Source organism: Vidua chalybeata, chromosome 1 (genome assembly GCF_026979565.1).
Source record: "Vidua chalybeata isolate OUT-0048 chromosome 1, bVidCha1 merged haplotype, whole genome shotgun sequence".
In the NCBI taxonomy this organism is placed as follows: domain Eukaryota; kingdom Metazoa; phylum Chordata; class Aves; order Passeriformes; family Viduidae; genus Vidua; species Vidua chalybeata.
In genome coordinates, this window is record NC_071530.1 from 27,285,328 (window position 1) to 27,309,274 (window position 23,947).

The 23,947-nt window shown below is 34.8% G+C and overlaps 1 protein-coding gene across 1 annotated transcript in view; it reads right to left on the reverse strand.

The window, feature by feature from the left end:
- The window catches only part of THSD7A (thrombospondin type 1 domain containing 7A), a 145,725-nt gene that overhangs the window by 61,142 nt on the left and 60,636 nt on the right, over nt 1–23,947 (reverse strand). Inside the window, exons 8-9 of the mRNA XM_053932746.1 lie at nt 10,470–10,661; nt 1,193–1,427 (exon numbers count right to left, since the gene is read on the reverse strand). Coding sequence (XP_053788721.1) covers nt 1,193–1,427; nt 10,470–10,661 — 427 coding nt within the window. The remainder of the gene's footprint in view (nt 1–1,192; nt 1,428–10,469; nt 10,662–23,947) is intronic.

A 23,947-nucleotide genomic window follows, 5' to 3' on the forward strand; every position in this document is an offset into this window, starting at 1 on the left:
TAATCCTTTTTATTAAGGGGAGTTTAAAACAAGGTTCCTATTTACATTTTCATGTTAAATGTTTAAAAATGATTCAGTGATTTTGATGTGACAATTTGAAAGTACAAACAAGACCTCTTTTCACTTCACATGATTCATTTATGAAAGAATAAAACAGTCCTCCTCCCAGAATTTAATATCAAATCAAAGGTAGAGGCATTTACAGTAGATTTTAAAAGGATGATAAATCATCAGAGGTTTGTGGGGTTTTTTATGTAAATGTACCAAACAAAAGATAATTCTATGATGACTAAAAAGAACAGCAAATTAATACAGATACACAACAATTTAGATTACTGAATGTGCAGACATTACTCCCCACATTTCCATTTAAAGTAAATTAGGCTTAAATCTACAGCAGAATAAAACAGCAAATAGCAGGCATCAAGTAAATATTTTGTATGAAAATAGCTGCCTCATGAACTTTCCAAATAACCTCTGCTACCAGTTCTTATGAGTTTTGAATCTGTTTTGAGTGGGACATATTTACAGACTGCAAATACCTACAAATACCTACCTCAAATACATTTTACTAGCAGCTAATCTGTATTTAACCCTGGTAACACATTAAACTGTAAAACCAAATAATTGGGCCAAAGGAATAACTTAAAAAAACACATAAATGGGGAAAAACATCACAAAGTTTGTCAAACTAATGTTCAAACTAATGCTTCAAATTAATGTCATGCCATTTTCCACTATGCTACAGCTCCTTGGTCTGGTTCTGAGAAGGGCTTTAGTGTATTTAGATTAATATCACTATTTTTGAGTGGAACTGCACTAATCCATACAGTGCGTTGCTTGTTTGGAGGCAACACAAGGATCTCGGAAATGGTGCTGCTCTGCATTGTACACACATACTCCAAGAATTTTATTGTGACTCAACCTGATGGTGGTAAGGAGCCAACTGGATTTATTCAGCTGTCAGCAGAACCACCACCGTAAATATCACCCATTAAAATCCATACTGAAAAAGGTATTATCTAGCCTTGCTGTTGTGCCAGTTTTGTATTTACAGAAGATGAAATGTCCCCTCATGAGAACACACAGAACAGGGTCTTTTTGCCTTTGCAAGCAGTCATTGGTGATAAAAATATAAAGCAGTAAAATACAAACATAATTACATTATGAAGATACTTTTCAAGATCTTTACTTTTTTGGGCCTACTTGTCCCACGTTGACTCTCACACAGATGACCTTTCTTGTCTGCATCCCCACGGAACAGGTGGCCTCCCCGTTCCAGCTGGTAGAGGAGTTGAAAGCAGAGACAGACGTGTCCTCTATGCACTGTCCCCATGGGCCAGTCTGCCAATGATACACAGTGCAAGAGTGCTCATTACAGCTGCGTGTTTCCTGGAGGGCACTACTGTTCGGGCACTGTATTCCTCCTGGAACAATAAAAGAGGGCAAAAGATCCTTCACTGGAAGGAGATACAATCTGTATTTAAAATAACACATGCCACAAACCCACTCTGGAATTTTCTTAGTTATATATTATCAGTTTGATTACATGATAGAAATACTGTTTATTTTTTCCTTCTCTTCATATGCCCAATATTGACTTTGACAAATTTTGGTCAACAAGCCTCACAGAACAGACTGTTCATGGACAGTATGTAAGTCTGTACCAAAAGGATAACAAAATAATCATAACTTCCATAACACTAATGTGCTTGGAGTGATCTAGCCTTATTATTTCAGGGTTCTCTAGAAGAGACTGCAAGAGATCACATAAGGATGTATGAAGGCTGTAGACAGAAGAAATGGTTAATTATTCTAATTATACATGTGTAAAGACCACTGTTTATGTCTAATTGACAGATGAATTGAAAAGATTTTTGGAGCTCTTGTCCTAGCTCCCAGTGGATGCTTATCCATATTATGTAAACCAAAGAGGATGGCACAGCTGGCAATTCCAGGTCCAGATTCAGATAACAAAGCCTATTGCAGGTTAAGATTAAAATGCAATCAAGTGTCAATGATTATGAAGAAAAGCTCAGATAATGCTCTTTTTTGTGTTTAGTTTCTTTGATAGTATGTTCAGTTCATTATATTCAAGCACTTCAAACCTTCTTTGGCCTCCCACTCCTCCAGGAGAAATGAAGTGGTCTTTCCTACCAGAGTTGATCACAGGCTATTCGATGTCCAGCCCTGTGAGTAGACATCATGCCCGCTAAATATCTGCTGTTACTAGACACACAGAGTCTAGGTGTAAGATTCTGGCCTAAATTAACAATGGGACTCCTGTCTCCAACTGATGTAAAGGCAGCAAAAAATCTAAGCAACATTTTAGCCTCTCCTAAAAGACAAGAAAAGTAAGAAAGATAAGCGAAAGAGGAGCTTTTTCTTAGTTAATGCTGATGATCCATACGACTTTTCTCTAAAATGTATGCTCCCACCAAATGCATGTTGTAGAGTGTATTATTTATACCCCAGCATTGAACTTCAGGTTGAATGTCTGCTCTACAGATATGAGGGAGGGAAGGGGTTTTAAGCACTCCTTGTTGAAATTAAACAAAAAAAGTAAATGTAATCAAAGAAACAATGGATGCTTCAAATACTCCAACACAAGAAGGTCAAGTTACCAGTATAAAAATACTTTATACCCCAAGTTGTTCTGCATGGTCTAAATCTGCAGCAAACATGAGAAAAGGTTCATTCTAATGAAAACACAAGATAAAATCATAATTCTTGATTTTTATCTCTAGGAATATTTTTTAATTCTGGTTTTTTTTCTAAAAATATTGATTTAAGCAAGAAACAGGATAGATCATATTAGTTGAGATGTCATGTCACAGACTAGCTAATCTTAAATTTTGTAAAGGGGGATTAGAAAAACCTACAGGTATGTGAATCTAATTAAATAACTTGAAATGTTTTTTTTTGGTTCAAAATGGATGCAATTTAAGTCTATCAGAATTGCTTAAAATATATGTCAATGTGCAGAGCATAAAAACAAAATGCCAGATGTGTTTTCTTAAAAAAGGAAATTAAAAAAATGTTAAAATAAAATTATGATTGTGTAATAAGTTTCATAAAGTTATCTAATCATCATCCGTCAAGAAAAAAAAAATCAGTAACACCAGATGATAGGAATATAAGCAAGTAAATTAGGAAAGTGAGTGTATTTTGAAGAGGAAACAAATAATGAAATCACAAATTATTTGCCATGGAAGAGAAAATTGATCCATGTGTGGGGAGTCTAGACATGTTCCTCCATTAAAAGGGTTAAATAAGGAAAATTTAAGAGATTAATAAATTAAGTATTTCCATCTGATGTTAGCTCAAGAAAAAACACAAGGGAAATATTTCATGAAATTCAAAAATTAAAGGGTGCGTGTGTGGAAAAAAATATTTTGCCAGACTTGAACGCCACAGGCACCAGTTCCTAAGACATTTGAGAATAAAGTGACAATTTGGGCTCAGTTTCGACAGCTATGCAAGAATATATATTCAGGGAAAAAAGAGATTGACATTGACTTGTAAATGAAAAACATTGGGGCATGAATGTCTGCAGCTCAGTGGGAATCCAGTTCTGTTCAGATTAAACCAGGAGTTAAAAAACATGCTAAAACTGAACAAAATATGGAAATAATACTAGTAAAATAAAAATCAATGTGCCATTCGGTCCAGGAAAACAGCAGTCTCTTGAGATTCCTCCAATTTAAATAGGTACAGAAAATGCAGAAGAGGTTGGAAAGCTGCAGATAGAGATGCCCTTTACAACATCTGTGTAGGGGTAACAACTTTATGAGCATATCCCCAGTAGAGGACAGGTTTGACAGGAACATAAAAGTTAATGACTATCACAGAAAAAAAAATAAAATAGACATTTGAATTCATTAGAATATAGGAAAAAAGGACCTACAATAATAAACACATCCTTTAATAATAAACGATCAGATGACAGTAAATAACTCTTTGGCAGTACTAAATACAATAATTTCAAGGATACAAAAACCAGTTGGGGCTGAAGCATTTAGTTTTGGGTTTGGATTTTTAAGCAAAGTAGACTTGGACGGGAAAGACTAGCTTTGCAGAGGGACTTGCATATTGCTCATAAAATAGCTGACAGAATTGTCATACACGTAGATTGCTTTTCTGCCTGGGTTGGAGCTGCTAATGGGTAAGACACCTTGCTCTAGGATATTCAATGATTGGGTTTTATAAATTTTTTTGTGTATTTTTTTAATAAATATTTTTTGTAGACTCGACAACTTTCAAATTTCAAAAAGTTAAACATTTATTTAAAGCATTTAAGATAATTTTAATTAATAATTTTAATATCACTTCTTTTTGCAAATGCATAAAGTTTTATAAATGCATTTCAAAACAGCTGGAATAATCTTAAAGTTTGAGAAAACAGATGTGACTGAAGTGCCTCTTGTATTCTAGAAAGTGAAATGGGTGTTACTCATTTCTTTGCTGTAGGCAAGAGGTAGGCACTTCTCAAGGCAGCTGCACTTCCTGAAGACAGACACAGTCAGAACCAAGACTGCTCCTGTTCTGCAAACACTGATGCTTCCTCCCCTGGTTTATATCAGTTTCACAAACCAAACATCCCTCTGGCTGCCCTGGCTGTCTCAAGACCCTGGCAGGGGGCTCGGAGACCTTGGCATGAAGTCAAAAACACCTGTGGCTTTGATTTTAGCCCATGGAAAAAGCTGCCAACTTTGTATGAGGAATTACATACAAGTCGCAAGGGTTTGAGTAGTGTGATAGTTGAATTAACACAGGGTGAAAAAGTAGAATTTTGAGGCTTTTTAGAATGGGGTTCGAGGGGACAAGATGGAGGGATTTGGGTGTGTCCTGACCTTCTTCTACGTCTTGTTGTCCTCCATGTCTTGGTGTGATGGTGACACTTTTCTATTGGTTTAAGGTAGAGATACACTGTCTAACATCAATGATAGATATTGGCACATTATTGTAAATGTATATAGTACACATAGTTTTTAGTATAAAATATAAACACTGCCCTAGAGGGCAGACAGAATGCCATGGCTGACTTGCTAGACAGAGCTCAGCAGGTCAGAGAAAGAATGTTATAAATAAGAGAAAATAAACAACCTTGAGAAGCCGACCCTACACATTCAGACTTCTTTGGCTGCGTGAGCTGGGAAACAAGGACTTTTACACTCTCGGGGTCACCTCGACACTCGGACCCTGAGAACAGACCTGTCTGAAATACACAACAGGTCAGGATGCAAAGTGGACTCATGGTTAATTTGAGGTCTGTCCTCAAGTCTTTTCCAGGATAGAGTATGAACCCCTGACCCCTCACTACACTCAGCAATCTGAGTTGACGGGCTCCTGAGCAAATAAGCACCGTAACATACCCTGCCCTGGCTCACCTTTCTCACACAGGTGTCAGGTTACTTAGTAAGTTTTGCCTGAAAATTCAGGTTGTGCAGTTCCAAAACTAAGTGGGTTTTTTTTATTCCTGTTTCATTAAAAACCTCATGTTCTCCAAAACTTATTCTTTTGTGAATGAGGAATTTGCTGCTGAAATAAATACTCAATTCTGTGCTTTCAGATTTAATTACCAAGCACTGCTATTTCAAGTCAGAAAAATACAAAAATTAAAAACAATAAGTGTAGGAAGAGTAAAAACATTAAAAAACCCTAAGCATAACTTCTTGTTTGCAGCTATGAAGTCAAACTGTACTGGAATTTAACAGGAATAAAATTTTTAATCATATCAACAATAATATGTTAAATATTGATAAGAAACTCATTTGATCCAGCTATTTCTTACATATTCAATAAATCAGTGTTGCAGAGAGATGGGAAGAGTTGTTGGTCCCTGTCAAACAGAATATCTGATGAGATGCACAACTGATAGTCTATACTATCTAACTGTGCTATAAGGTCATGCCAAATAGTCCTTCTGGCATTACACTTTACTGATCTATGAATGCGTAACACTCAGCAAAGCACTGCTGCACATATGCATCTCTGCCCTAAGAGAATAATAATAAAAAAAAAAATCCCTTCCCTCTCATTTTAATAAATTAAGCTTTTAAGCCATCTTATTTTCCTCTTTGCATTTGACTTTTGGTTTTTTGGTTTTGGTTTGGGGTTTTTTTGGGAGGTGGGGTGTTAAATCCTTACTTTTCCAAAACTGATTTGACTGATAAAACTTAGGATGTATCCATAACATTAGTGTTATGCTGTATTGCACCAATTTGCCAGTCTATGGCAGTGTCTATGCTTATAATCAAAACAGAATCAATCTACATATTTATTATTTACTGAAAAACTAAGATTCATTCAGTACTTTTTAGTCTCAGGTCCAGCAGTAAAGTGAAACAGTCCTAGTGCACACTATCCATTATATAAGATTTATTGTAAGCAGGGAATAAAAAGAAGAACAGAAATATTAAACAGAATATAAACCAAAAGTAGACACACCCTACCTTTAAGAGATAGGCTGAGCTGTATATGATACATTACTAAATTTATGCAGAACAACTGTATGAGGTGTCAGGTAACATCACTATGTCCTTTGCTGTCATTTCATATTTTGAGACAGTGACTTTTCTGAGTTTCTTACTGTACCATGAAGATATATTTGACAGTGACACAAATGAGCACTATAGGCAGTCTCACAGACAGGCAAATTTATAAATCACTTTGCCTTTCAAACCTTCAAGCTGAGTACAATGATCTCAGAAAAAATATCAAAAAATGGTTATTGTGACATTCATTTCCACATAGAGTCATCTCACAAAGCACAGTAAGTCTTTATCTCTTGTGAAGAGACTCCTTTCTCTCCACTGAATGCAAGTAAATAAGCCCATCCCAGATGTGCATGACCACACCGTGCTTGAGGCTCTGCAGCATGTGGTTTGACCACATGAAAAGGGCCTTGTTTGGAATGAGGAAATGATGATGAGAGGACATACAGCTGAGGTCAGCTCCTGGCTCAAGCAGAAATCAGTGTGGTGTTGGAGGGGCAGTTGGTATCCCAGACTTCATTAGAAAACTTTGTCACTGCTGTAATTTACATATGGCTTATATTTGTTGCATTTTACATACAGCTTATAGTTTTTCTGTGAACCTATTCTTTACACTGAGGAATTATTACAATACTACTGAGTTATTCCTATTCTAAGTTATAAAAAATTGATTAGACTGTGGTTGTTTCCTGGTTGCCAGTCATGTTAACTTGATGGTTTCTTCAAACCAATTCAGCAGCAGAGATAGATGGGTAATAAAAAGAAAAAAAAATTTTAGGTGGGAAATGACATAGCTCTATTACAGACAGTTATATGCCAATGTTAACAAGAAAAATGGCAGAATATAGTATTTTTCATTTCAAAGAGGAGAGAAACTGAACAGTCACAGACAATACTTGATAAAAAGCCATCTGAGAGCCAGATAATAAACCTATTTCCCATGTGTCTATAGATCCTCAAAAATTTCTGGGGGTGTTCACGTTTAAGTACCCAAATGAATGAGAATTAAATATAGCAGATACTTTGATGGATTGCAGTATTCTTTGCCTATGTAATGCCTGCAATGCTTTGATCTTTCTAGGCTTGTGCACTGAATGACTAGCAGGAGGATGTATGTGATCAAGGACTCACACCTGGACTCCTTATGTCATTTTAGAATACAAATTTAGCCTTATTAATGGATTTGTAACAGTCTTGCATATTTTTTCTTTAATTAATATCCAGTCCTGATATATAATAGGAATAGTATATATTCATGTACAATATATTTGTCCTATTGTATTTTGAGTAAAAACTCAAGGCAATAGGATACAGAAATTACTATGCAATAGCTTACTTAGCCTGGTCTGTCTCTCATACCAACAGCTCAAGAAAAGGTTCAGAAATCCAAAAGAAAACTTGTGTGACTATTTACCTGAGCAGAACCCACAGCTGTTTTCAGAACTCAGCTATAATGTGTAGATGGAACTATTGGTCTTACATTTATGAGACTTGGAATTTTTAGTTTTACATGATGCTTACAGAGCTTCCATCTACAGTCCTGTTCATTTTTTCTAAGTTCTGAATAGAACTGAGAACTGCATGTTTTCCAAAATACGTTCAGGTGAAGCTTCCTTTTATATCAGTGGAATACTGATATAAAAGATGAATCAGATGTTCAAATTCATTAATACATTCTGTGCTCCTAGAAAAAGAAATTACCTCCCAGCACCCAGTATTTTATGTTTTGGGAACACAGCTGATCTCAGTCATGGAATTCTGGAGGTGAAAAGTCATTCAGTTATTTGTCACATAACAAATGACTGAGACATAATAGGAGTATGAGGAGAAAGATGACAATAACTCTAATTCCACTGAAGCGTAAAAAAAAGTTAAACTGATACATTTTTTAATATAATACAAGAAAAGGGGAAAAGTACTTTCCAGCTAAAGTTGTAAAAATATCCTAAGCCTTGGAAGGTTCTTTCATTTATTTATATCCTTTCATTCTCTGGAGTTTGTATGGAGTGCAAAGGAGCACTGTATTGAAGAGACCTGATTGAGATGTGAGTGCTCTCCTGGGTAAGGTGGGTAGACCTACCAGCTTGTATCCTTAAAAAAAGCACAGAATAACTTCATCTGAAATAGTGGGAAAGAAGCCAGGGTTTGAGCAAAGCTGAAGCACTACAACACCCAGGTAATGAGTTCGCTTTCTCAGCCTTATTTTAGGGATTTCTTCACTACAGCCTCTGTGGTATGAGATCTGTCAGTCTTTGTGATCACTCTGTGCTGATTCTGATCACTGCACAACAAACATTAATAAAATTCACATACTCAAAATCCAGGTGATGCTGAACAGCTTTGCTGCAAGCATCTGCAGCCTTGTAAATTAATCTAAGTTGTAGTAAGTATCAAAGTCAGAATAAGGAGTACTTCTTAAGATTAAGCATAAGAAAGTGGATTTTTTTCAGTAATTTAGGTTATTTTAATTTTTTCAGTAATTTAGGTTTTGACTTCTATGGCATCCTTGTCAGGATTTAAATTTCTGTCTTCAGCAAAATTACAAAAGTACATAGAAAATATATTGTCTTGACCTACATGGACAAGCAAGAAGCACATTAATATATGCTTATTTTAATTATATAGCTCTGTGTTTCCCCCAAAATGAGTCTGTTTGACACACTGTATTAAAAAAAGGGAAACCACAAACCCAAATTTTTAAAATTTTTAAAAGTGTTTCTACTTTGTTACATTAGATCCATCAAAGTAATTTATTATTTGCATCACCTACTAAAATAGAGTTCTGATTGCCATTTACATTTCTAGCAAAGATTCCTTCCAGAGAAAAGATTGAAAGTGCTCTGCTATATTTTTTTTTACAATCACCCAAATTCTGCCAAATACACGGTACACTTTGAATGTGAATGTTAGCTGTGTCTGCAAACAGCAAAGTGTACAGCTATTCCATTTCACTGCTTCCATACTGCAGCTTTCACTCTTCAGCTGAATTTGATCTTAAGTAATAAAATGCTTAACAGTTTAAAAGAAGAACTAACACATGCATGTAATCCTTTTATATTGAGGCATTTAACTTTTCTGTCAGTAGTACATGTGAGTAAACATCTTCCAAGAATTCTTTGGTGGCTATGTCTCCTGGCTCCTGGTGTTGCACAAGGCATTTTATCAGCTGGACCCTGGCACACTTGATATGGCCATTTTTGAACAATACAATCAATATAACCAATATAACCATAACCATATAACCAATGTTATATACAGAATACATTTCCTCTAAAACCCATTCACCCCACCAAATACATAAAACCAAAACAAAAAGAGCTGTAGGAACCATGGAAAATCATCAAAGAATAGCCATGAACCTGTATCTAAAACCTGTTTTGTCTTCTGCTTTCTATTCCACCTATGTCTTCTCTTTGCATATGCTGCAGACACTGCACAAGGATCACTTGAATAAATGGAAACAATTCACGAGTGAAGACTTGCAGGGCAAAACCTAAAGTTTTCCTACGAATAACAATGTTAGTGGGGTAACATAAGTTACCAATTAGAGCAAAGAAATTTCAAAACCCTTTTGCTAACATTTGAACGATTAAAATTCTCATCATTTCAGCATTCAGGATACTTATATCTTTCCAAATTGGACATAAATTAGCGTTGCTAATCTGAATCGGATGAGCTGTTTGTCTTGTTTAATTTTAATGAAACCAAGAAAATCGTATCTCTGAAATAGAAACAGTAACATTAGGCACACTAAAAAAATATTCTAACATTAACTGAAATGAGCAAAATAAACTCCCTTTAAAACAGCTTTAGGTACCAGGAGTAAATGTAGGATAACCATTTAAACAATTTTGCTATATTTAAAAACCCACAATGTGACCTAATAATTTGTTTCTGTCAATCAAGGAATTACTTTGACATTACAAAGGCAGTTGAGGATTGACAATCCAAGAGGAGAGTGTGAGCCCTTACCTTCACCTGCATAGGCCAGGATGGAGCGGGCACGCATCTGCTTCCCTTCTGTGGTTTTGCCGGAGCAGGTGTGCGAGCAGGAGGACCAGGCAGACCACATGCTGAGCACACAGTCCTTTGGGCATGGAGCCTCACACACCACCGGGATGGGGTAGATGGCATCTCTGCACAGCTGCCTGTCAACCTCTTCTCCTGGGAAAAAAAAAAAAAAAAAAGACCAGTAGCAGTCTATCATTTGCTAAATTAACTTAAAAATGAGCAATCTAGTCCAGATGGGCACACAAATAAATTAGATTCTGTTCTTCTGTATAAACAAGGTAAATAGATTTTTTTATTACTTGTCTCCTCTGCCTGGATTCTAGAAGAGCATACTGAAATCTGAGTTGATTCAATAGTCTCATGAAGTGAATGCCAGCCTGGGTGGTCTTTAGGCTTTTGTTTTGTAATATATACTTGATCCCACACAAAATCCAAATCAACGGAATATATAACATCCCTATGGAAAACTGTGTACATAGATATGCATGTATAGAAATGACCTAGTTTTCATCCAGATTTGTGGGAGAAGGGGAAAAACATCCTAACTTAGCCAGTTTTATAATCCACAATTCATCCTTTGTATTGCAGCTATCCATCAAAATATGAAAAGCTGTAGTAAACGACAATCAGAGTGTTGTTTGGTTATAAAGATCTTCATTTGTTAGCAAATCAGCAACATATCACTCTTTGTGTCATGGAAGTATAACAAGATCTATGCATTTGTATTCTGGAGGTACAGATTTCATTATAATAATAAGATCCAGGCTGTTGTGAATTGCTTAATGACATATCATGTAGTATTTAAGTAGCAGGGTTGCTTTTGTTTTCAATCAGATAATCGTGAGTGCACTGTGTCTGAGATCTGTCCAAACAGACACATGGATTGTTTTGTGAGGTGACATGATTTCTTGATCAAATAAGTTAATATTTATTCAGGGGGAATGAATGAATGACTACATATTCTGATATCAGTAAATATAATGATACATCTTCATGTTGGAGTAAATGATGGAAAAAAATGAAGGAGAGAGAGATTTGAGTCCAGTTTTTAGAATTCTAGCCTTGTTAGCACAACGTAATGCCTGTTATGACAGACTGAAAATGTTGCATCTAAGAGTACACTGGACTTCTTAGGCCTTGACAACCACATAAAATTAAGGCATGAAAGAGCCAGCTGAGTTGTAAACATAAAGCTTTTTTTTTTATTATTTTCTAAAAAGAATAACACTTCAAAGCATCTCAATACCTTTTGTACTATATAATCTTTGCTGTATTAGGGTATAAAACCTTCTGTTATGATTCATCTATTGAAACACTCTTGAATTTTAAATGATCTTGACAGGACAAAACAGGAGTTGTCTACATTATGCACTTTCTAAGACCCATCATGTCAACCCCTTTGTTTTAATAGCCAATGTCAACAAAATAATGTCTGATCAATATTTGCAAATGAATGTAAATCTTCGATACAACTAAATATTTGTTAGATATATTGATCAAATACCCTGTAATTGACTCATAAAGGCATCAGTTACTGTTAGTAACTACCACAATGGATTCTGAAAGCTAATTCAGTAAGAACTGAGCACATTATAAATGAAGCTAAAGATGTAAAAACTCTGCTTAACCAAGTCTCAAATTAGACTTTATTACTCAATATATGTATAATAATGATTTGATTCAAATACTAATCAAAATAGAAACTACATTAACTACATTTTTGTCATTCAAAGTTTACAGTCTTTTAAATAAGAATCTCTTAAACTGAGTTCCTGAAACCAGGAGGTGTTTTAGTACTAAATCAGATCATGAGACTCAGAAGTGTTAGCCAAATTCTTTGTGAAAGAGTTAAAGATGAAGGCCATCCATTCAATAGTAGATCCTTTTGAACAGTGCCAAATATTTTAGTCATACAGAATATTTAGGCACAACAGAAGTACAAACATCAATCTTCCTTGGTTCTGAAAACCAGGAAAAATCCTGCAGCTCATGTTTTTAAAATAGCCTGAAGTAGTCATACTCATCTGAATTATAAAGACCTTTGAGATCAAGTCAGTCTCAACAGCTGTATTTTCCCATATTAAAATAGAAATTTGAGCTCTGCCAAAGGCTTCATGGCTGTCCCATGCCAAGTTCTGCTTCCCTCACTGGACTCAGTCTTTGCATCAACTGCTCCCTCTGTTACATTGCAGGTCATCACACCCTGACACCAGTGCAGAAGGGATTCCGTTCTGCTTCCTAAGAAGGGCATTTGTTTGGGTTCAAGGACAAGAGATAGAGGAGAGGACTGTAAACTTCTTTTACAGACAGGAAAAAATGCTAGAAAAGGGGGGGAAACCTACTCTCAAATTGTTCCCTTGCTAGATAAGACTTAATAAGGCAAACTGCTATGACACATGCACACTTTGCAAGAAATGCTACTATTAAAATAGTGTGTCACAGTATAAACAAATGACACTATATTGAACTTATTTATCACTTACTGGCTTTTAAGTCTAAACTCAAGCTTAATTTGGTGCCACAATGATGAATATTTTTAACTTAGTTTGTCTGAGTTTATATCTCAAATGAAACCAAGCCTTCACTTTCTCCCAAAATCGAAGGCCCTATTTTTTCTTTGCTTTCACAGAGAAAACATTTTAGAGATATTTATCTTACATATTGGCATTTCGTTTTTGTCAAGTGTCCAATTCTTATCTGATGAATTCAATAGCAGAAATGTAGTTGGAAAAAATGTCTTATAATGGGTACTTCTTATCTTCAGGGAAATATTTTATTTATACTAAATTGTTTCTGAAATTTCATTAATGATTTTATGAATAACCTAACCTTTTTTGCCTTCCTCTTTAAAGGGCGTAGTGCAGTCAACCACCAGGAACCACTCAACCATAAGCTGGGAACAATGCCAGTATAAAGACTACTTAGAAAAAGTCCCATTTGAAAATGTTTGCCTTTGAGTGTTGAAGCAAGTCCAGAGAAGGGCCATGAAGGTGAGCAGAGGGTTGGAATATGTCTCCCATATTGAAAATCCCAATATTGAATATCCCAAAAATTGAAGTTGTTCAGCCTGGAGAAGAGAATCCAATGAGACATTATAGCAGCCTTCTGGTACCTGAAAAAGGCTGACAAGAAAGATGAAAAGGGGCTTTTAGAAAAAGCATTATAGGATGAGGGGGAAAGGCTTTAAACTAAAAGAGAGAAGATTAAAGAAGACATTCTTTACTGCAAAGAAGAGACACTGGATAAGTTGTCTGTATCCACATAGTGGATGCTCCATCCCTGAAAGTGCTCAAGACCAGGTTAGAGGGAGCTGTGAATAATCAGTTTTAGTGGAAGGTGTCCCTGCCCATGGCAGAGACACTGAACCTAGATGATCTTTAAGGTCCCCTCAAACCCAAACCATTCAATGATTCTATGATTTTATTTGAACATTATGGGTATAAATTTATGTTGCATACGTATTCAAGACAGAACTCCAAAAAAAATTACTGAAAGGTGTCTGCCCTGGGTTACTTATACTTTAAACAACAGAATGACAAAAAAATAAAAAGCAGAGAGATGAAAACAGAATGTGACATTTATGTCAAGGGAACTCTTCACCACTTATCAGTTGACGTGTTCATTAAAATCTAGCAATGGAATCTAGCAATATTCCATATTTGCAAACAACGTCTATGTTGTTGAATTATATTTCTCTCTTAGAAACACACATTAGAGGCACACATTTTGGACTAAAATATCCAAATAGCACTTAAGGAAATGACAGCACATAAAAATGGCAGGAGGCAAAAGAGGGTTTTCTTTCAAAAATTTAAAATGTCAAAAACTGTTTAAACTTTTCCTGGGAATTTTTTTTACAGATTTACATCAGCGAGAAGTGCTGATGGAATAGCCTTTTGAATACATGTCTCTTTATCAAATAATTATGCTGGATCCACCTGAATAATCAGCAAAGCAAGTCACTACATTAAGATCTCCTTTTGGCCAATTTCTTGGCTCAAAGACTTCCTGACATGTATGCCCACATGAGAGCCACTATTGAACTACACAACTATTTAGTTGGTTTAAAACAAACAAACAAAAACAACTAAAAAACACCAAGCCAACCAAGAAAAAAAATTCCCAAACTACAGAATAGGCAAATTTTTACAGATCAGAGAGGTAGCTTGTGAATAGCTTTCAGAAGAAAGTGATTAATAAATATCAGTATTCATATCACCATTCTTGTTTTATTATATTCTCAAAGCAGGTATTGTATCTGTGAAAATTTAGTCTGGATGCTAAAGGTTGAGCTAGACCACATTCTGTGGTTAATGTAGTTGAATCATGTCAGTCCTTTGTGGTTTTGTCTACTCATCTGTAAAATGTGTCTGATATTTAAGTTTCTTGTAAAATGCTTTAAGTTCCAATGGGAAGCATTCCTAGAGCTGGAATCACTAGAGAGACATAGCAAAGAAACCCTCTTGCTTATTGTGCATCTTTTAACATGTTGCATGCTCCAGTGCACAGTAAAAAATTGCTGTCAAATTCTGACCTGTAGTAAATGGGAAGGCAAGCACTTAACAGAGAGCAAAATGTTTTTTAAGCCTTAAAACAAACAGTGAAATCACTGCAAGATTTAATGAAGCATAGAGAGCAACTTTAAAAAAAAATCAGCATAAAATAAAATTGTTGCTGGAGCCCTGTGTAATAAGTCAATGAGTCTGGTCTCAGTTTTAAATGAGGAAATCAGGTATTGTTTCTGAAAGAGTGACCTATAACTTGATATAAGTTAAGTAAATTTTGACAATAAAATAAAAATAAGTGGAATTAAATCAAGAGAGTGTTTTGAACTTTAATAGCTAGCATTATTCTTAACATGCCTGTGTAATCAGTAAAGGACAGGAATATCACACAGTGGTAAAACAAATTTTACAGTTGCATTTTAAAGTTCATAAAAGAAGTAATGATAGCAACTGAGCCCAAATGCTAAAACTGAACCGCAGACTTCATATTACTTATTGTTTGTTTCAATATGTTCAAATTTAGTATTATATCTTCAACTTGAAAGAAAAAAGTCTCTTGTATCAGTATCTTGTACATGACCCATTGGAAAACTGCTGGACAGCTGAAATGTTTGGAAAAGCACTCCAGAGCTCAAATTTTAATATGATTGTGGGTGAAGGGGACCTTGTCATTATTTAACTGCCTTCAGTAATGCCTCTAAGCATGGAGCCTGCAGGAGAAAAATGCAATTATTACTTCACACAATAGCAAAATCTGTGAGCTGTGCTGTTTACCAATGACTGTTTCCTTCCTTTCCTGTATAGAAAAATAATCAACAAGAAAGTATTGAACTGCCTCTAGTATGAGTTGTAAAGGCTGAAATGGCTGAGAATGTTCTTTCTCTTGAACTCCTGTGCAGTTTCCTATATGCATTCCTTTGTAAGGACCTATACCTATCCTTACACTGACTCCTTACCCTTACACTGATTCCTTATACCTCCTCCTTAAGTCCTTACATTGACTTTGTCAATCTCAAAATGTGTCAGACTGACTGAAGAGCCAAAAATCCTGTGTGGACTCTGTCCATCAAGAACAAAATATGCCTATCTATATTCAAAACTTCCTAAAACCAGATATGTTCTCTGTGCTCAGTCCTGTTTTCACTTGAAATTAACTTTAACCACAGTTGCAGTCAGTAAACCATATCCTTCTCCACAAGAAAGTCATCAGTCCATAATCTACCTGCCTCAAAGTTACAGGAATGTCACAACTACACTGTAAGAGTATAGAAGCAGTGTTAATGAGTTTAAATGTAATGATTCTAGAGACAATTTAAAAAAAAATCGAGAAAATCACTAAGTAGGAAAATGTAGAAATTTATCCAAATGTGAAATTCCATACTAGATTTTCTTTAGTAATAACCCACTCAACACCTTGGATAATTAGTCTAATGTAAAATGGAAATTCTTCACATTACAGAAAAGCTATCAAACTTATCAAAACCTCATACATCTTCACATGCCAGGACACCTTATATCTGCAAATGAGCAGACAGTATTCAATCATTAGGATAAACTGAAATTATTATTTTAATTTCTAATACTTCTGCATTTCTTTCAAATCACTAACTGATTACCAAACTTCACCACAACAGGAAAAATCATGCCTGCTTGCATGAACATTGACAGCAAATTATGTTTTCCTTCCAAACCTAGAAGCTCCAGAAGTAGTGTCATGTTTTCCTTTTAAAATGATCAGAAAAGGACTCAGGACTGATTTTTTTTTCTTTTTTTTCTGGCAATTCTGTTTTGTTGTTTGTTTTTCCTTATACAGAAGGAGTTCTCTGAGGAACACTGTCTTAGAGCACGTGTCTCTAATTAAAATGTATACACAGCTTCAAAAAACTGACCCAGATTTTTCAGTAGGGAGAATTTAGAAGTTAATCTCTGAAAACCTAATCAAATAAGCCCCAGAAAGGAGAAACTATAATATTTACATGAAATTCATCATTTACCATCTTGTTTAGCTCAACAATCTTAAAAGTATTTGGAAGAAAAAAAAACCAGCATGTGCAGCAGTATCTGACTGACAGAACAATTTTTGCCCTTCAATCAGTTCAATACTAGCAAATAGCACATATTTTGATAGATAATAGGAAACTTTAAATGTTTAACTAATCCCACTATCCTTCATATGATGTTAATGGTATTTATTCATACCTACTCAAAAAAACCCTTTAATGTTAGCAAAATGGCAGTGTCTTTCCAAACAGCAGCAACAGTGTATTATCTTAGTAATTATTTTCCATTACAGTTCCTGAATTAGCTGTCCAAAAATATTGAGAAATTTTCAACATTTGGAACAATTTTTAGCCTCTCTAATCATCAAACATAAACTAACATAAACTACAGATTATGACCTTAATATATCCTACTTCGTTGACTCTTAAGTTTTTCAACAAACTAAATGTGAAAAGATTGTATCTCTTTCCCTTGTATTATTACTATCAAGTGAAGCTTTTATATTAATTTCTAATGCTTAGGTGCCTAGCTGGTAGCTCCAAGTGTTAATTCAGTTGCTAATTCCCTAATCACATGCCTTTCTCTCAATCGCTTTTGATAAGTAGCATTTGCATTTAATTAAGTGCATCTTAATTAGTTGATGGTTAATATTCTTGAAGTAATTTTCTTCTAAGAAGCCTAAGTAGAAATGGCACTGATTTCAATGAAGACAAATACACTGGTTACTCACATCTGTTCATTATGCAAAAATGACAGAAAGTTGGTCTAATAGTTTAATGATATGTAAACATTGCAGGATTGTAAACTGTTTGATTTGATGGTTTGTGTGTGCAAATTTACTATGGTTTAGCTTTCAGTGTAGTATCATGCAGTCTATTCCTTACTGAAAGAAAAATAGTAAACATGACACTTAGGCCACTTATTCAAAAAACCCATTGTGAATCTCATAAACATGTATATTTCTATTTCTTTCTTTCTTTTTTTTTTTTTTTTAACAAGAAACTTGAGAGCACAAGCACAGGTACCATCATCTTATTTACATTTTTACCCTTCCTGCACAGATAAACCAGAGACTTACTGAAAAGGCCACTGACTGCTGTCCTTTGCCTATGCAAATATTGGAAGATATATATACCTTTTAAAATAAAACACTAAATTTTAAAATACGATTTTGACTTTTTTAAAGCAAACATTTGCAGTGACAAATGACTGCTAATGACAGGAAGTAATAGTATACAAAAGGAAAATAGCTGGAGCTTAGAAACTCACCATATCCAGTGTTTTTACAATCAAAGATAACAGCATGTTAACACACTCAAGAAAAAAATCATTATCTTTTTATTGTTTTCTATTCCTTAATGAGATGAAACACCACATTTTATAAGCAATAACTTCTTGTTAATGACTATATGCAAATTTCTTCTTTATTCACCTTATGGGGAAAATAATTCTGATGAGTAGGATGACACTGGCTTCAAGAACTCCCAGATTCATGCAGAAATATAATTTCAAAAATAGTACCTGAACACTTCAGTTCCTTCTCTGTAACCAAACCAGTAAATGAGCTCAGTTACAGCTCACAGGGTAGCATGTGTGTGCTAGCCTTTCCCACAACACATCATATTACCAGCTTTGCAGAAAAAAGGCAGAAGCAGGTAACACTGCAAGTGGTTTATAGGAAAGCTGAAAAGATGTGAAAGTCATTCTGCGCCAGAGGTTAAGACAGTTCTGATTACAAGGTTTCTTCTCTGTCCTTAAATTCATCCAAATTTTCAATCATGCAAATTTCAAACAAAAAAAAAAAGTGAGTCACTGATAAAGGTCAGGTCAGTATTCCTTAATACATCAGGTAAATAATGCATAAATACATCCTGCACTATATGCAAAACAGTTACAGGAATAACCAAAACCAAAACACTCCATACCTTGAAATAATGGTAAAAATAAAGGGAAAACTCTGACACAAAAATTAAGAACATATTTTTAGGATGGATATTTCTTGCTATAATTGCTTCAGATGGAAAACATCTTTGAATATTATTTAGCATTAACTTAAAAATAATGGTTAAACATAATGAACTAACACCTTTAGATACAATAGTACTGCTTCCAGTAATCCCATTCTCATGTTTGGTAATAACATATGTACCTTCATTTATATTAGAATCATCTATCAGGATTACAGTCATGTCGACAGAGTCTAAATTTGCCAGACACAAGTAAAGCCAGGGAAAGAAATAGTATTTCTTTACCCAAATAATATATTTTTATTTAAAACACAGTAACATTTGGCCTGATTAAATAACAGTATGAAAAAATAATATCCCATAACTATGCTAAAATAGAAATATACAGAAAACTGAGGAACAAAAACCCAAAAAAACAAAATCAAAACCAATGGAACACTATGCTTTTTCCCATGAAAGGGAAAAATTATTTGTGTTTGACTTCTTTACTCAATGAGATTGAGAAAAGTGAAAAACAACTGTTCCCTTTTTGCCATCTTAAAATTTGTGGTATCCACTTTGAAATTTTACCTCTTATGCCCTTTCTAAATTTTCACGATATTTTGCTAGATTTATTCAGGTTGAAAATTTGAGTTTGCTCAGAAAGTATTGAAAAAGATTTTTCCAGTTCTCCCTCTGTTTCTAAGCGATGGCAGCCACAGTATCAGTTCCCACAAGCATTCAGCAATCACTTGGCTACCAGCGAGGGTCTCAGTTAAAAAAAAAAAAAAAAGAAAAAAAAAATAGATACATAGATGAGGCAAGTTCCTTCACTACACACACAAAGGCACACTGAGGGTGTCTTGTAGCACTAACTATGGCTTAAAAAGTAACACAGCCTTTTTATTTCTGACACAACCCTGTAAGTTACTGAGCGCATATTTCGTATTATATGCATCAAAGACTAATGGAAAACTCTTTTTACAGATGATACTTCTTTGATTCTTCACTACTTCTGATAGCACTGACAGCATGAAATAGGCTGTATATGAACTACTAAATCAGTATCACTGAAAAAGCCTGACCTAAACAGGGGTATTGAAGAAATAATCCAAATTAATTAAACTGGGACTTTGAAGGAGATTAGTTAAACTGTATTAGCATTTTGTATGGCTATCCTTATTCAGAATGAAAGAGAAAATTCTTTACAAATAGAATTAAGACCACTTTAACTTTGAATAAGAGGATTCACAGACACATTTAATATAGTTTAAGTAATTATTTTTGCAGTTAATTTGGATCAACTTTGGAAAGTGTCTTCATGCATATAAGCAAAGTAAACAAAAACTGAAACATGATATGCCTTTAGCTGAAAATCTCCTAGTCTTTTAACTTGATGCTTTAGTAGACTTGTACCACAGGGATAGAAGTTCAATAATTCTAATAAAGACTCCAGCAGAGTACCCAAAAACTGCCTAACAACAGGAGTAAAATTTTCCTACTGCTTGACAGGTAGTTGAAGCATTTTTTTTCATGGTTCATTTGCTAATGTAGTCTTACTGAGAATGATAAGGAACAGAGAATACAAGTGTATTGATCATAACCAAGCAGAGTTACCTTCTAGTGTCAAATAAGCCAATCAAATGTCATCTTGATATGAAAGAAAAAATAAGTTTGATGACAGGCTACGGTCCCATTGAGAATAAAATCAATATTAGTCATGGGACCAAGTGGGATCAATATGTCAAACCAATAGGCCATTTTAGCAGGATGGGGAAAGAAGGGGAAAAGTGCTGACAGAGCTAAAAGGAAAAAAGAGGACAGTGAGTACCTTGAGGATGAGATCACTTGAAAATTCACCCTGTATTTCTAAAAACACTTGTCAAAAGCACCAAGTCACCTTAAAAAGATATAGCTAGTTCCAAGATCAACAGAGCATTTTCCCAATCAAGCCACAATTCCTATAGTGACAAATTTATATACAAATATGACTTCCAGAAAAAAAGATTAAAAATACTTCCTCTATTTGTTTTTAAAATGTTAAAGAAGCTCTACTGTGTTTAAAAGTGAAGAAAAATCTTTTCACAGACTTTAGAAATAGGGATGGTGTTATTTGAATATTGGTAACAGTAGGATTTAAAATACATGGATTTGAAAATGCAACATGCACTTATTGCAATATGGTTTTTTGATTATTAAAAAAAAAGACATGCTTTATTAATCACAGAAAATTATTGTACTACTTTTTCACTGCTGAGTATTCTCAGCAAATTTTTAACTTGATCATATATGGACACATAGACTGTTGTAACCTTTCAAAAGGTATTTCACAGGTAAAAGCCTTTTCACAGGAATTTTATTGTAAGTGCTATTTTACACGTTTCCCCCTCCCATCCAATAATGTCAAAATAACCTGGAGAACAAGTTCAGGAAAGGCAATGGAATGTCAATGACTTCAAACCAGTTTGATTAAAAAAGATATTTCTGATGTGCTGATCTGCACTAGATTAACATTTAGGGATAAGATTTAGGAATAGAAGCATAAAAAGGAAATAATAGGCAAGAAAAGCAGTAGCATGAAAACAATGTGACAGTTCCACTAATGTCAGTAGAATGATAGTGCTCACCACAATTCTTTCAATGATTCCCTGCACTGAGGTACTAATCTGCATATTTTCAGCAGCTACCTTAAATGGCCTGGTTTTTCAAGAAACAAGATTTTCACTAACTTCAAGCTTCTCATTTTCAGCATAAACATTATCTTTGGTTAATAAATTTCTATATTTAAGCTAAAAAACTACAAAAAGTTGCATCATACATGGGTTCATAAGTACTTCAACGATGTGGTATTTTCCTAGAATTTGGCCACCAACAGAGTAACGTTATTCTTCTCTGTAATGCAAAATCTTACCTCACAGATGAAGAGAATGATTAATGGTCTGCACCTGACAGAATATTAAGTGAATTTTTCAGTTGGTCAATTATCTAGTATTTCACTACTATACTGTGAATTTGCTGCAAGTTTACAACTGTGCGTTCATATACATTGTCACTCTTGCCACACAAAGACACATGTAACTCAAAAGGGGGTTTAAGAGAATAAGAAAAATTATTTTATATGGCAAAAGATGATTGCAAACATTTTCTTTGCATTATTCATCCAGCTGCAGCTAGTAAAGAGTTGTCACCCTCTATATAATCTGACAGCTCAATTCAATCACAGTTAAAACATAGGACCCAAGAGGTGTAAGAGAGATCACTGCCACTGTCATGTTTACACATTTCTGAGTAATGGTTTTTAAATTAATTTCATGGATGCTTTTGTCTGTGTCCTACTACTGGCAGATAAAATGCAGTCTTTGGAGAACACCTTTTTATCCATCTTGCAATGAAATCTCATTATTATGAGTGGAAGGCACAGCATGCCTTTAGGGAGCTCAGACTGTGAATTAATCTTCTCTTTTGGAAACATTTTCATAGTCTTTCTCCCAAGAAGACTAAAACTAACCCATCCTTTTGACTTTTTCTTTCTCTTAGCATCTACGAGTACGGATTCAGAGAAGGAGTTGTGAGGAAAGCAATCAGAGGTAAACACCACTATGCCTTATAAACCTACTCTGTGGAAGGAAATATATTAGCATTGTCGCAAATAAACCAAAAAAATCCAGGAACACCTCTGCAAGTATAGGGACATTACAACTTCTCTACTCTGTTAATAAGTTATTTAAGATAATGTCCCAAAGTCACAGAAGTCTAAGCGATTTCATTGTAGATTGACATCTACTCACAAAAATTGTACCCTGAAAGTAAGGTTCCCTTTCACTACTGGTTTTCTAGAAGCCTCCCACAATAAAGAAGATGCTTCTAGCTTATGTAACTCTTCTTTTTCCTCTCTTTAAATGAAAAAAAAACTCAATTCTGAGGCATCCAGAACAAGAAATTTCATGTAGTTTCTGCTTAATATCTTTTCTCTGGAAAACACTAATGTAGCAATTTACTATTCATAAAATAGTATCAGTACCAATAAAGGATGTCTAAATAAAATCAGAAACAAACCTCTGATAATTCCTAGGGCAAGATTAACATACTTAATCCAGAAGTTAATCCCCCAAAACTATATCAAGAAACCAAAGAGTAAATGCCAAAATGAAAGGTGCCCTTGTATAATGCATTTTTTCTAACTGCATAATCACATGCTTATTATTTTTCCACTGGGTCCCTTCCTCCTTCAGTTCACAGATTGGAAACTCCTTAATGGGGAGCTATTTGGTATTTTTAGTTTTATTCTCTTTGTTCAAGTCATGATCCAATGTTTTGTTTACCACATAATAATTAAGTGTTATTAAAACAGAATTGGCATTTTTCCTAAGATCTTTCTGTCATGACTATCAGACGCCCACTAGCACAGCATTATTTTCAGAACACTGAAGATGTGGCAGGTCAGCATTATTTATATTTTGCTGATGCTGAACAAAAGCAGAGCAAAATTAAACCCTGAAGAATAGGACAACAAAGGTTAGTTGTTTCACAGATATTCCATTCATTACTACAAAATGCCCACTTAATCACCAAAGGAGATATATCTGTCTCACAAATAAGTGGCAGATTCTGTGGAGAAAATGTCATGTTGTCACAATTAAATTCTTCCTTCTGATGTATTCACATAAGGACCGGAGAAACTTAATTTCCTAATGTTTGAGGGCTTTCTTTTGAAAACTAAAATATGAAATTTTGATGTAGTATTTCTTTCCAGTTTTCTAGTTTAAAACAGAAGTCAAATGATAAAATAGTATTTCTGCCATGGGTGTTGCACTGATGGTGGAAACTGCTGCTCTCTCTGGTGGTCTCATGAGACAAAAGCATAAGCAGACTAAAATTCATTGCATTCCAGCCCTAGAAGTTATGAATTTTCCTTTCTTCCCCGTTCTCTGGCTTCTTATCCAGCCTTATTTTCTTCAGACACTATTCCTAGTCTGTCACCTCACTG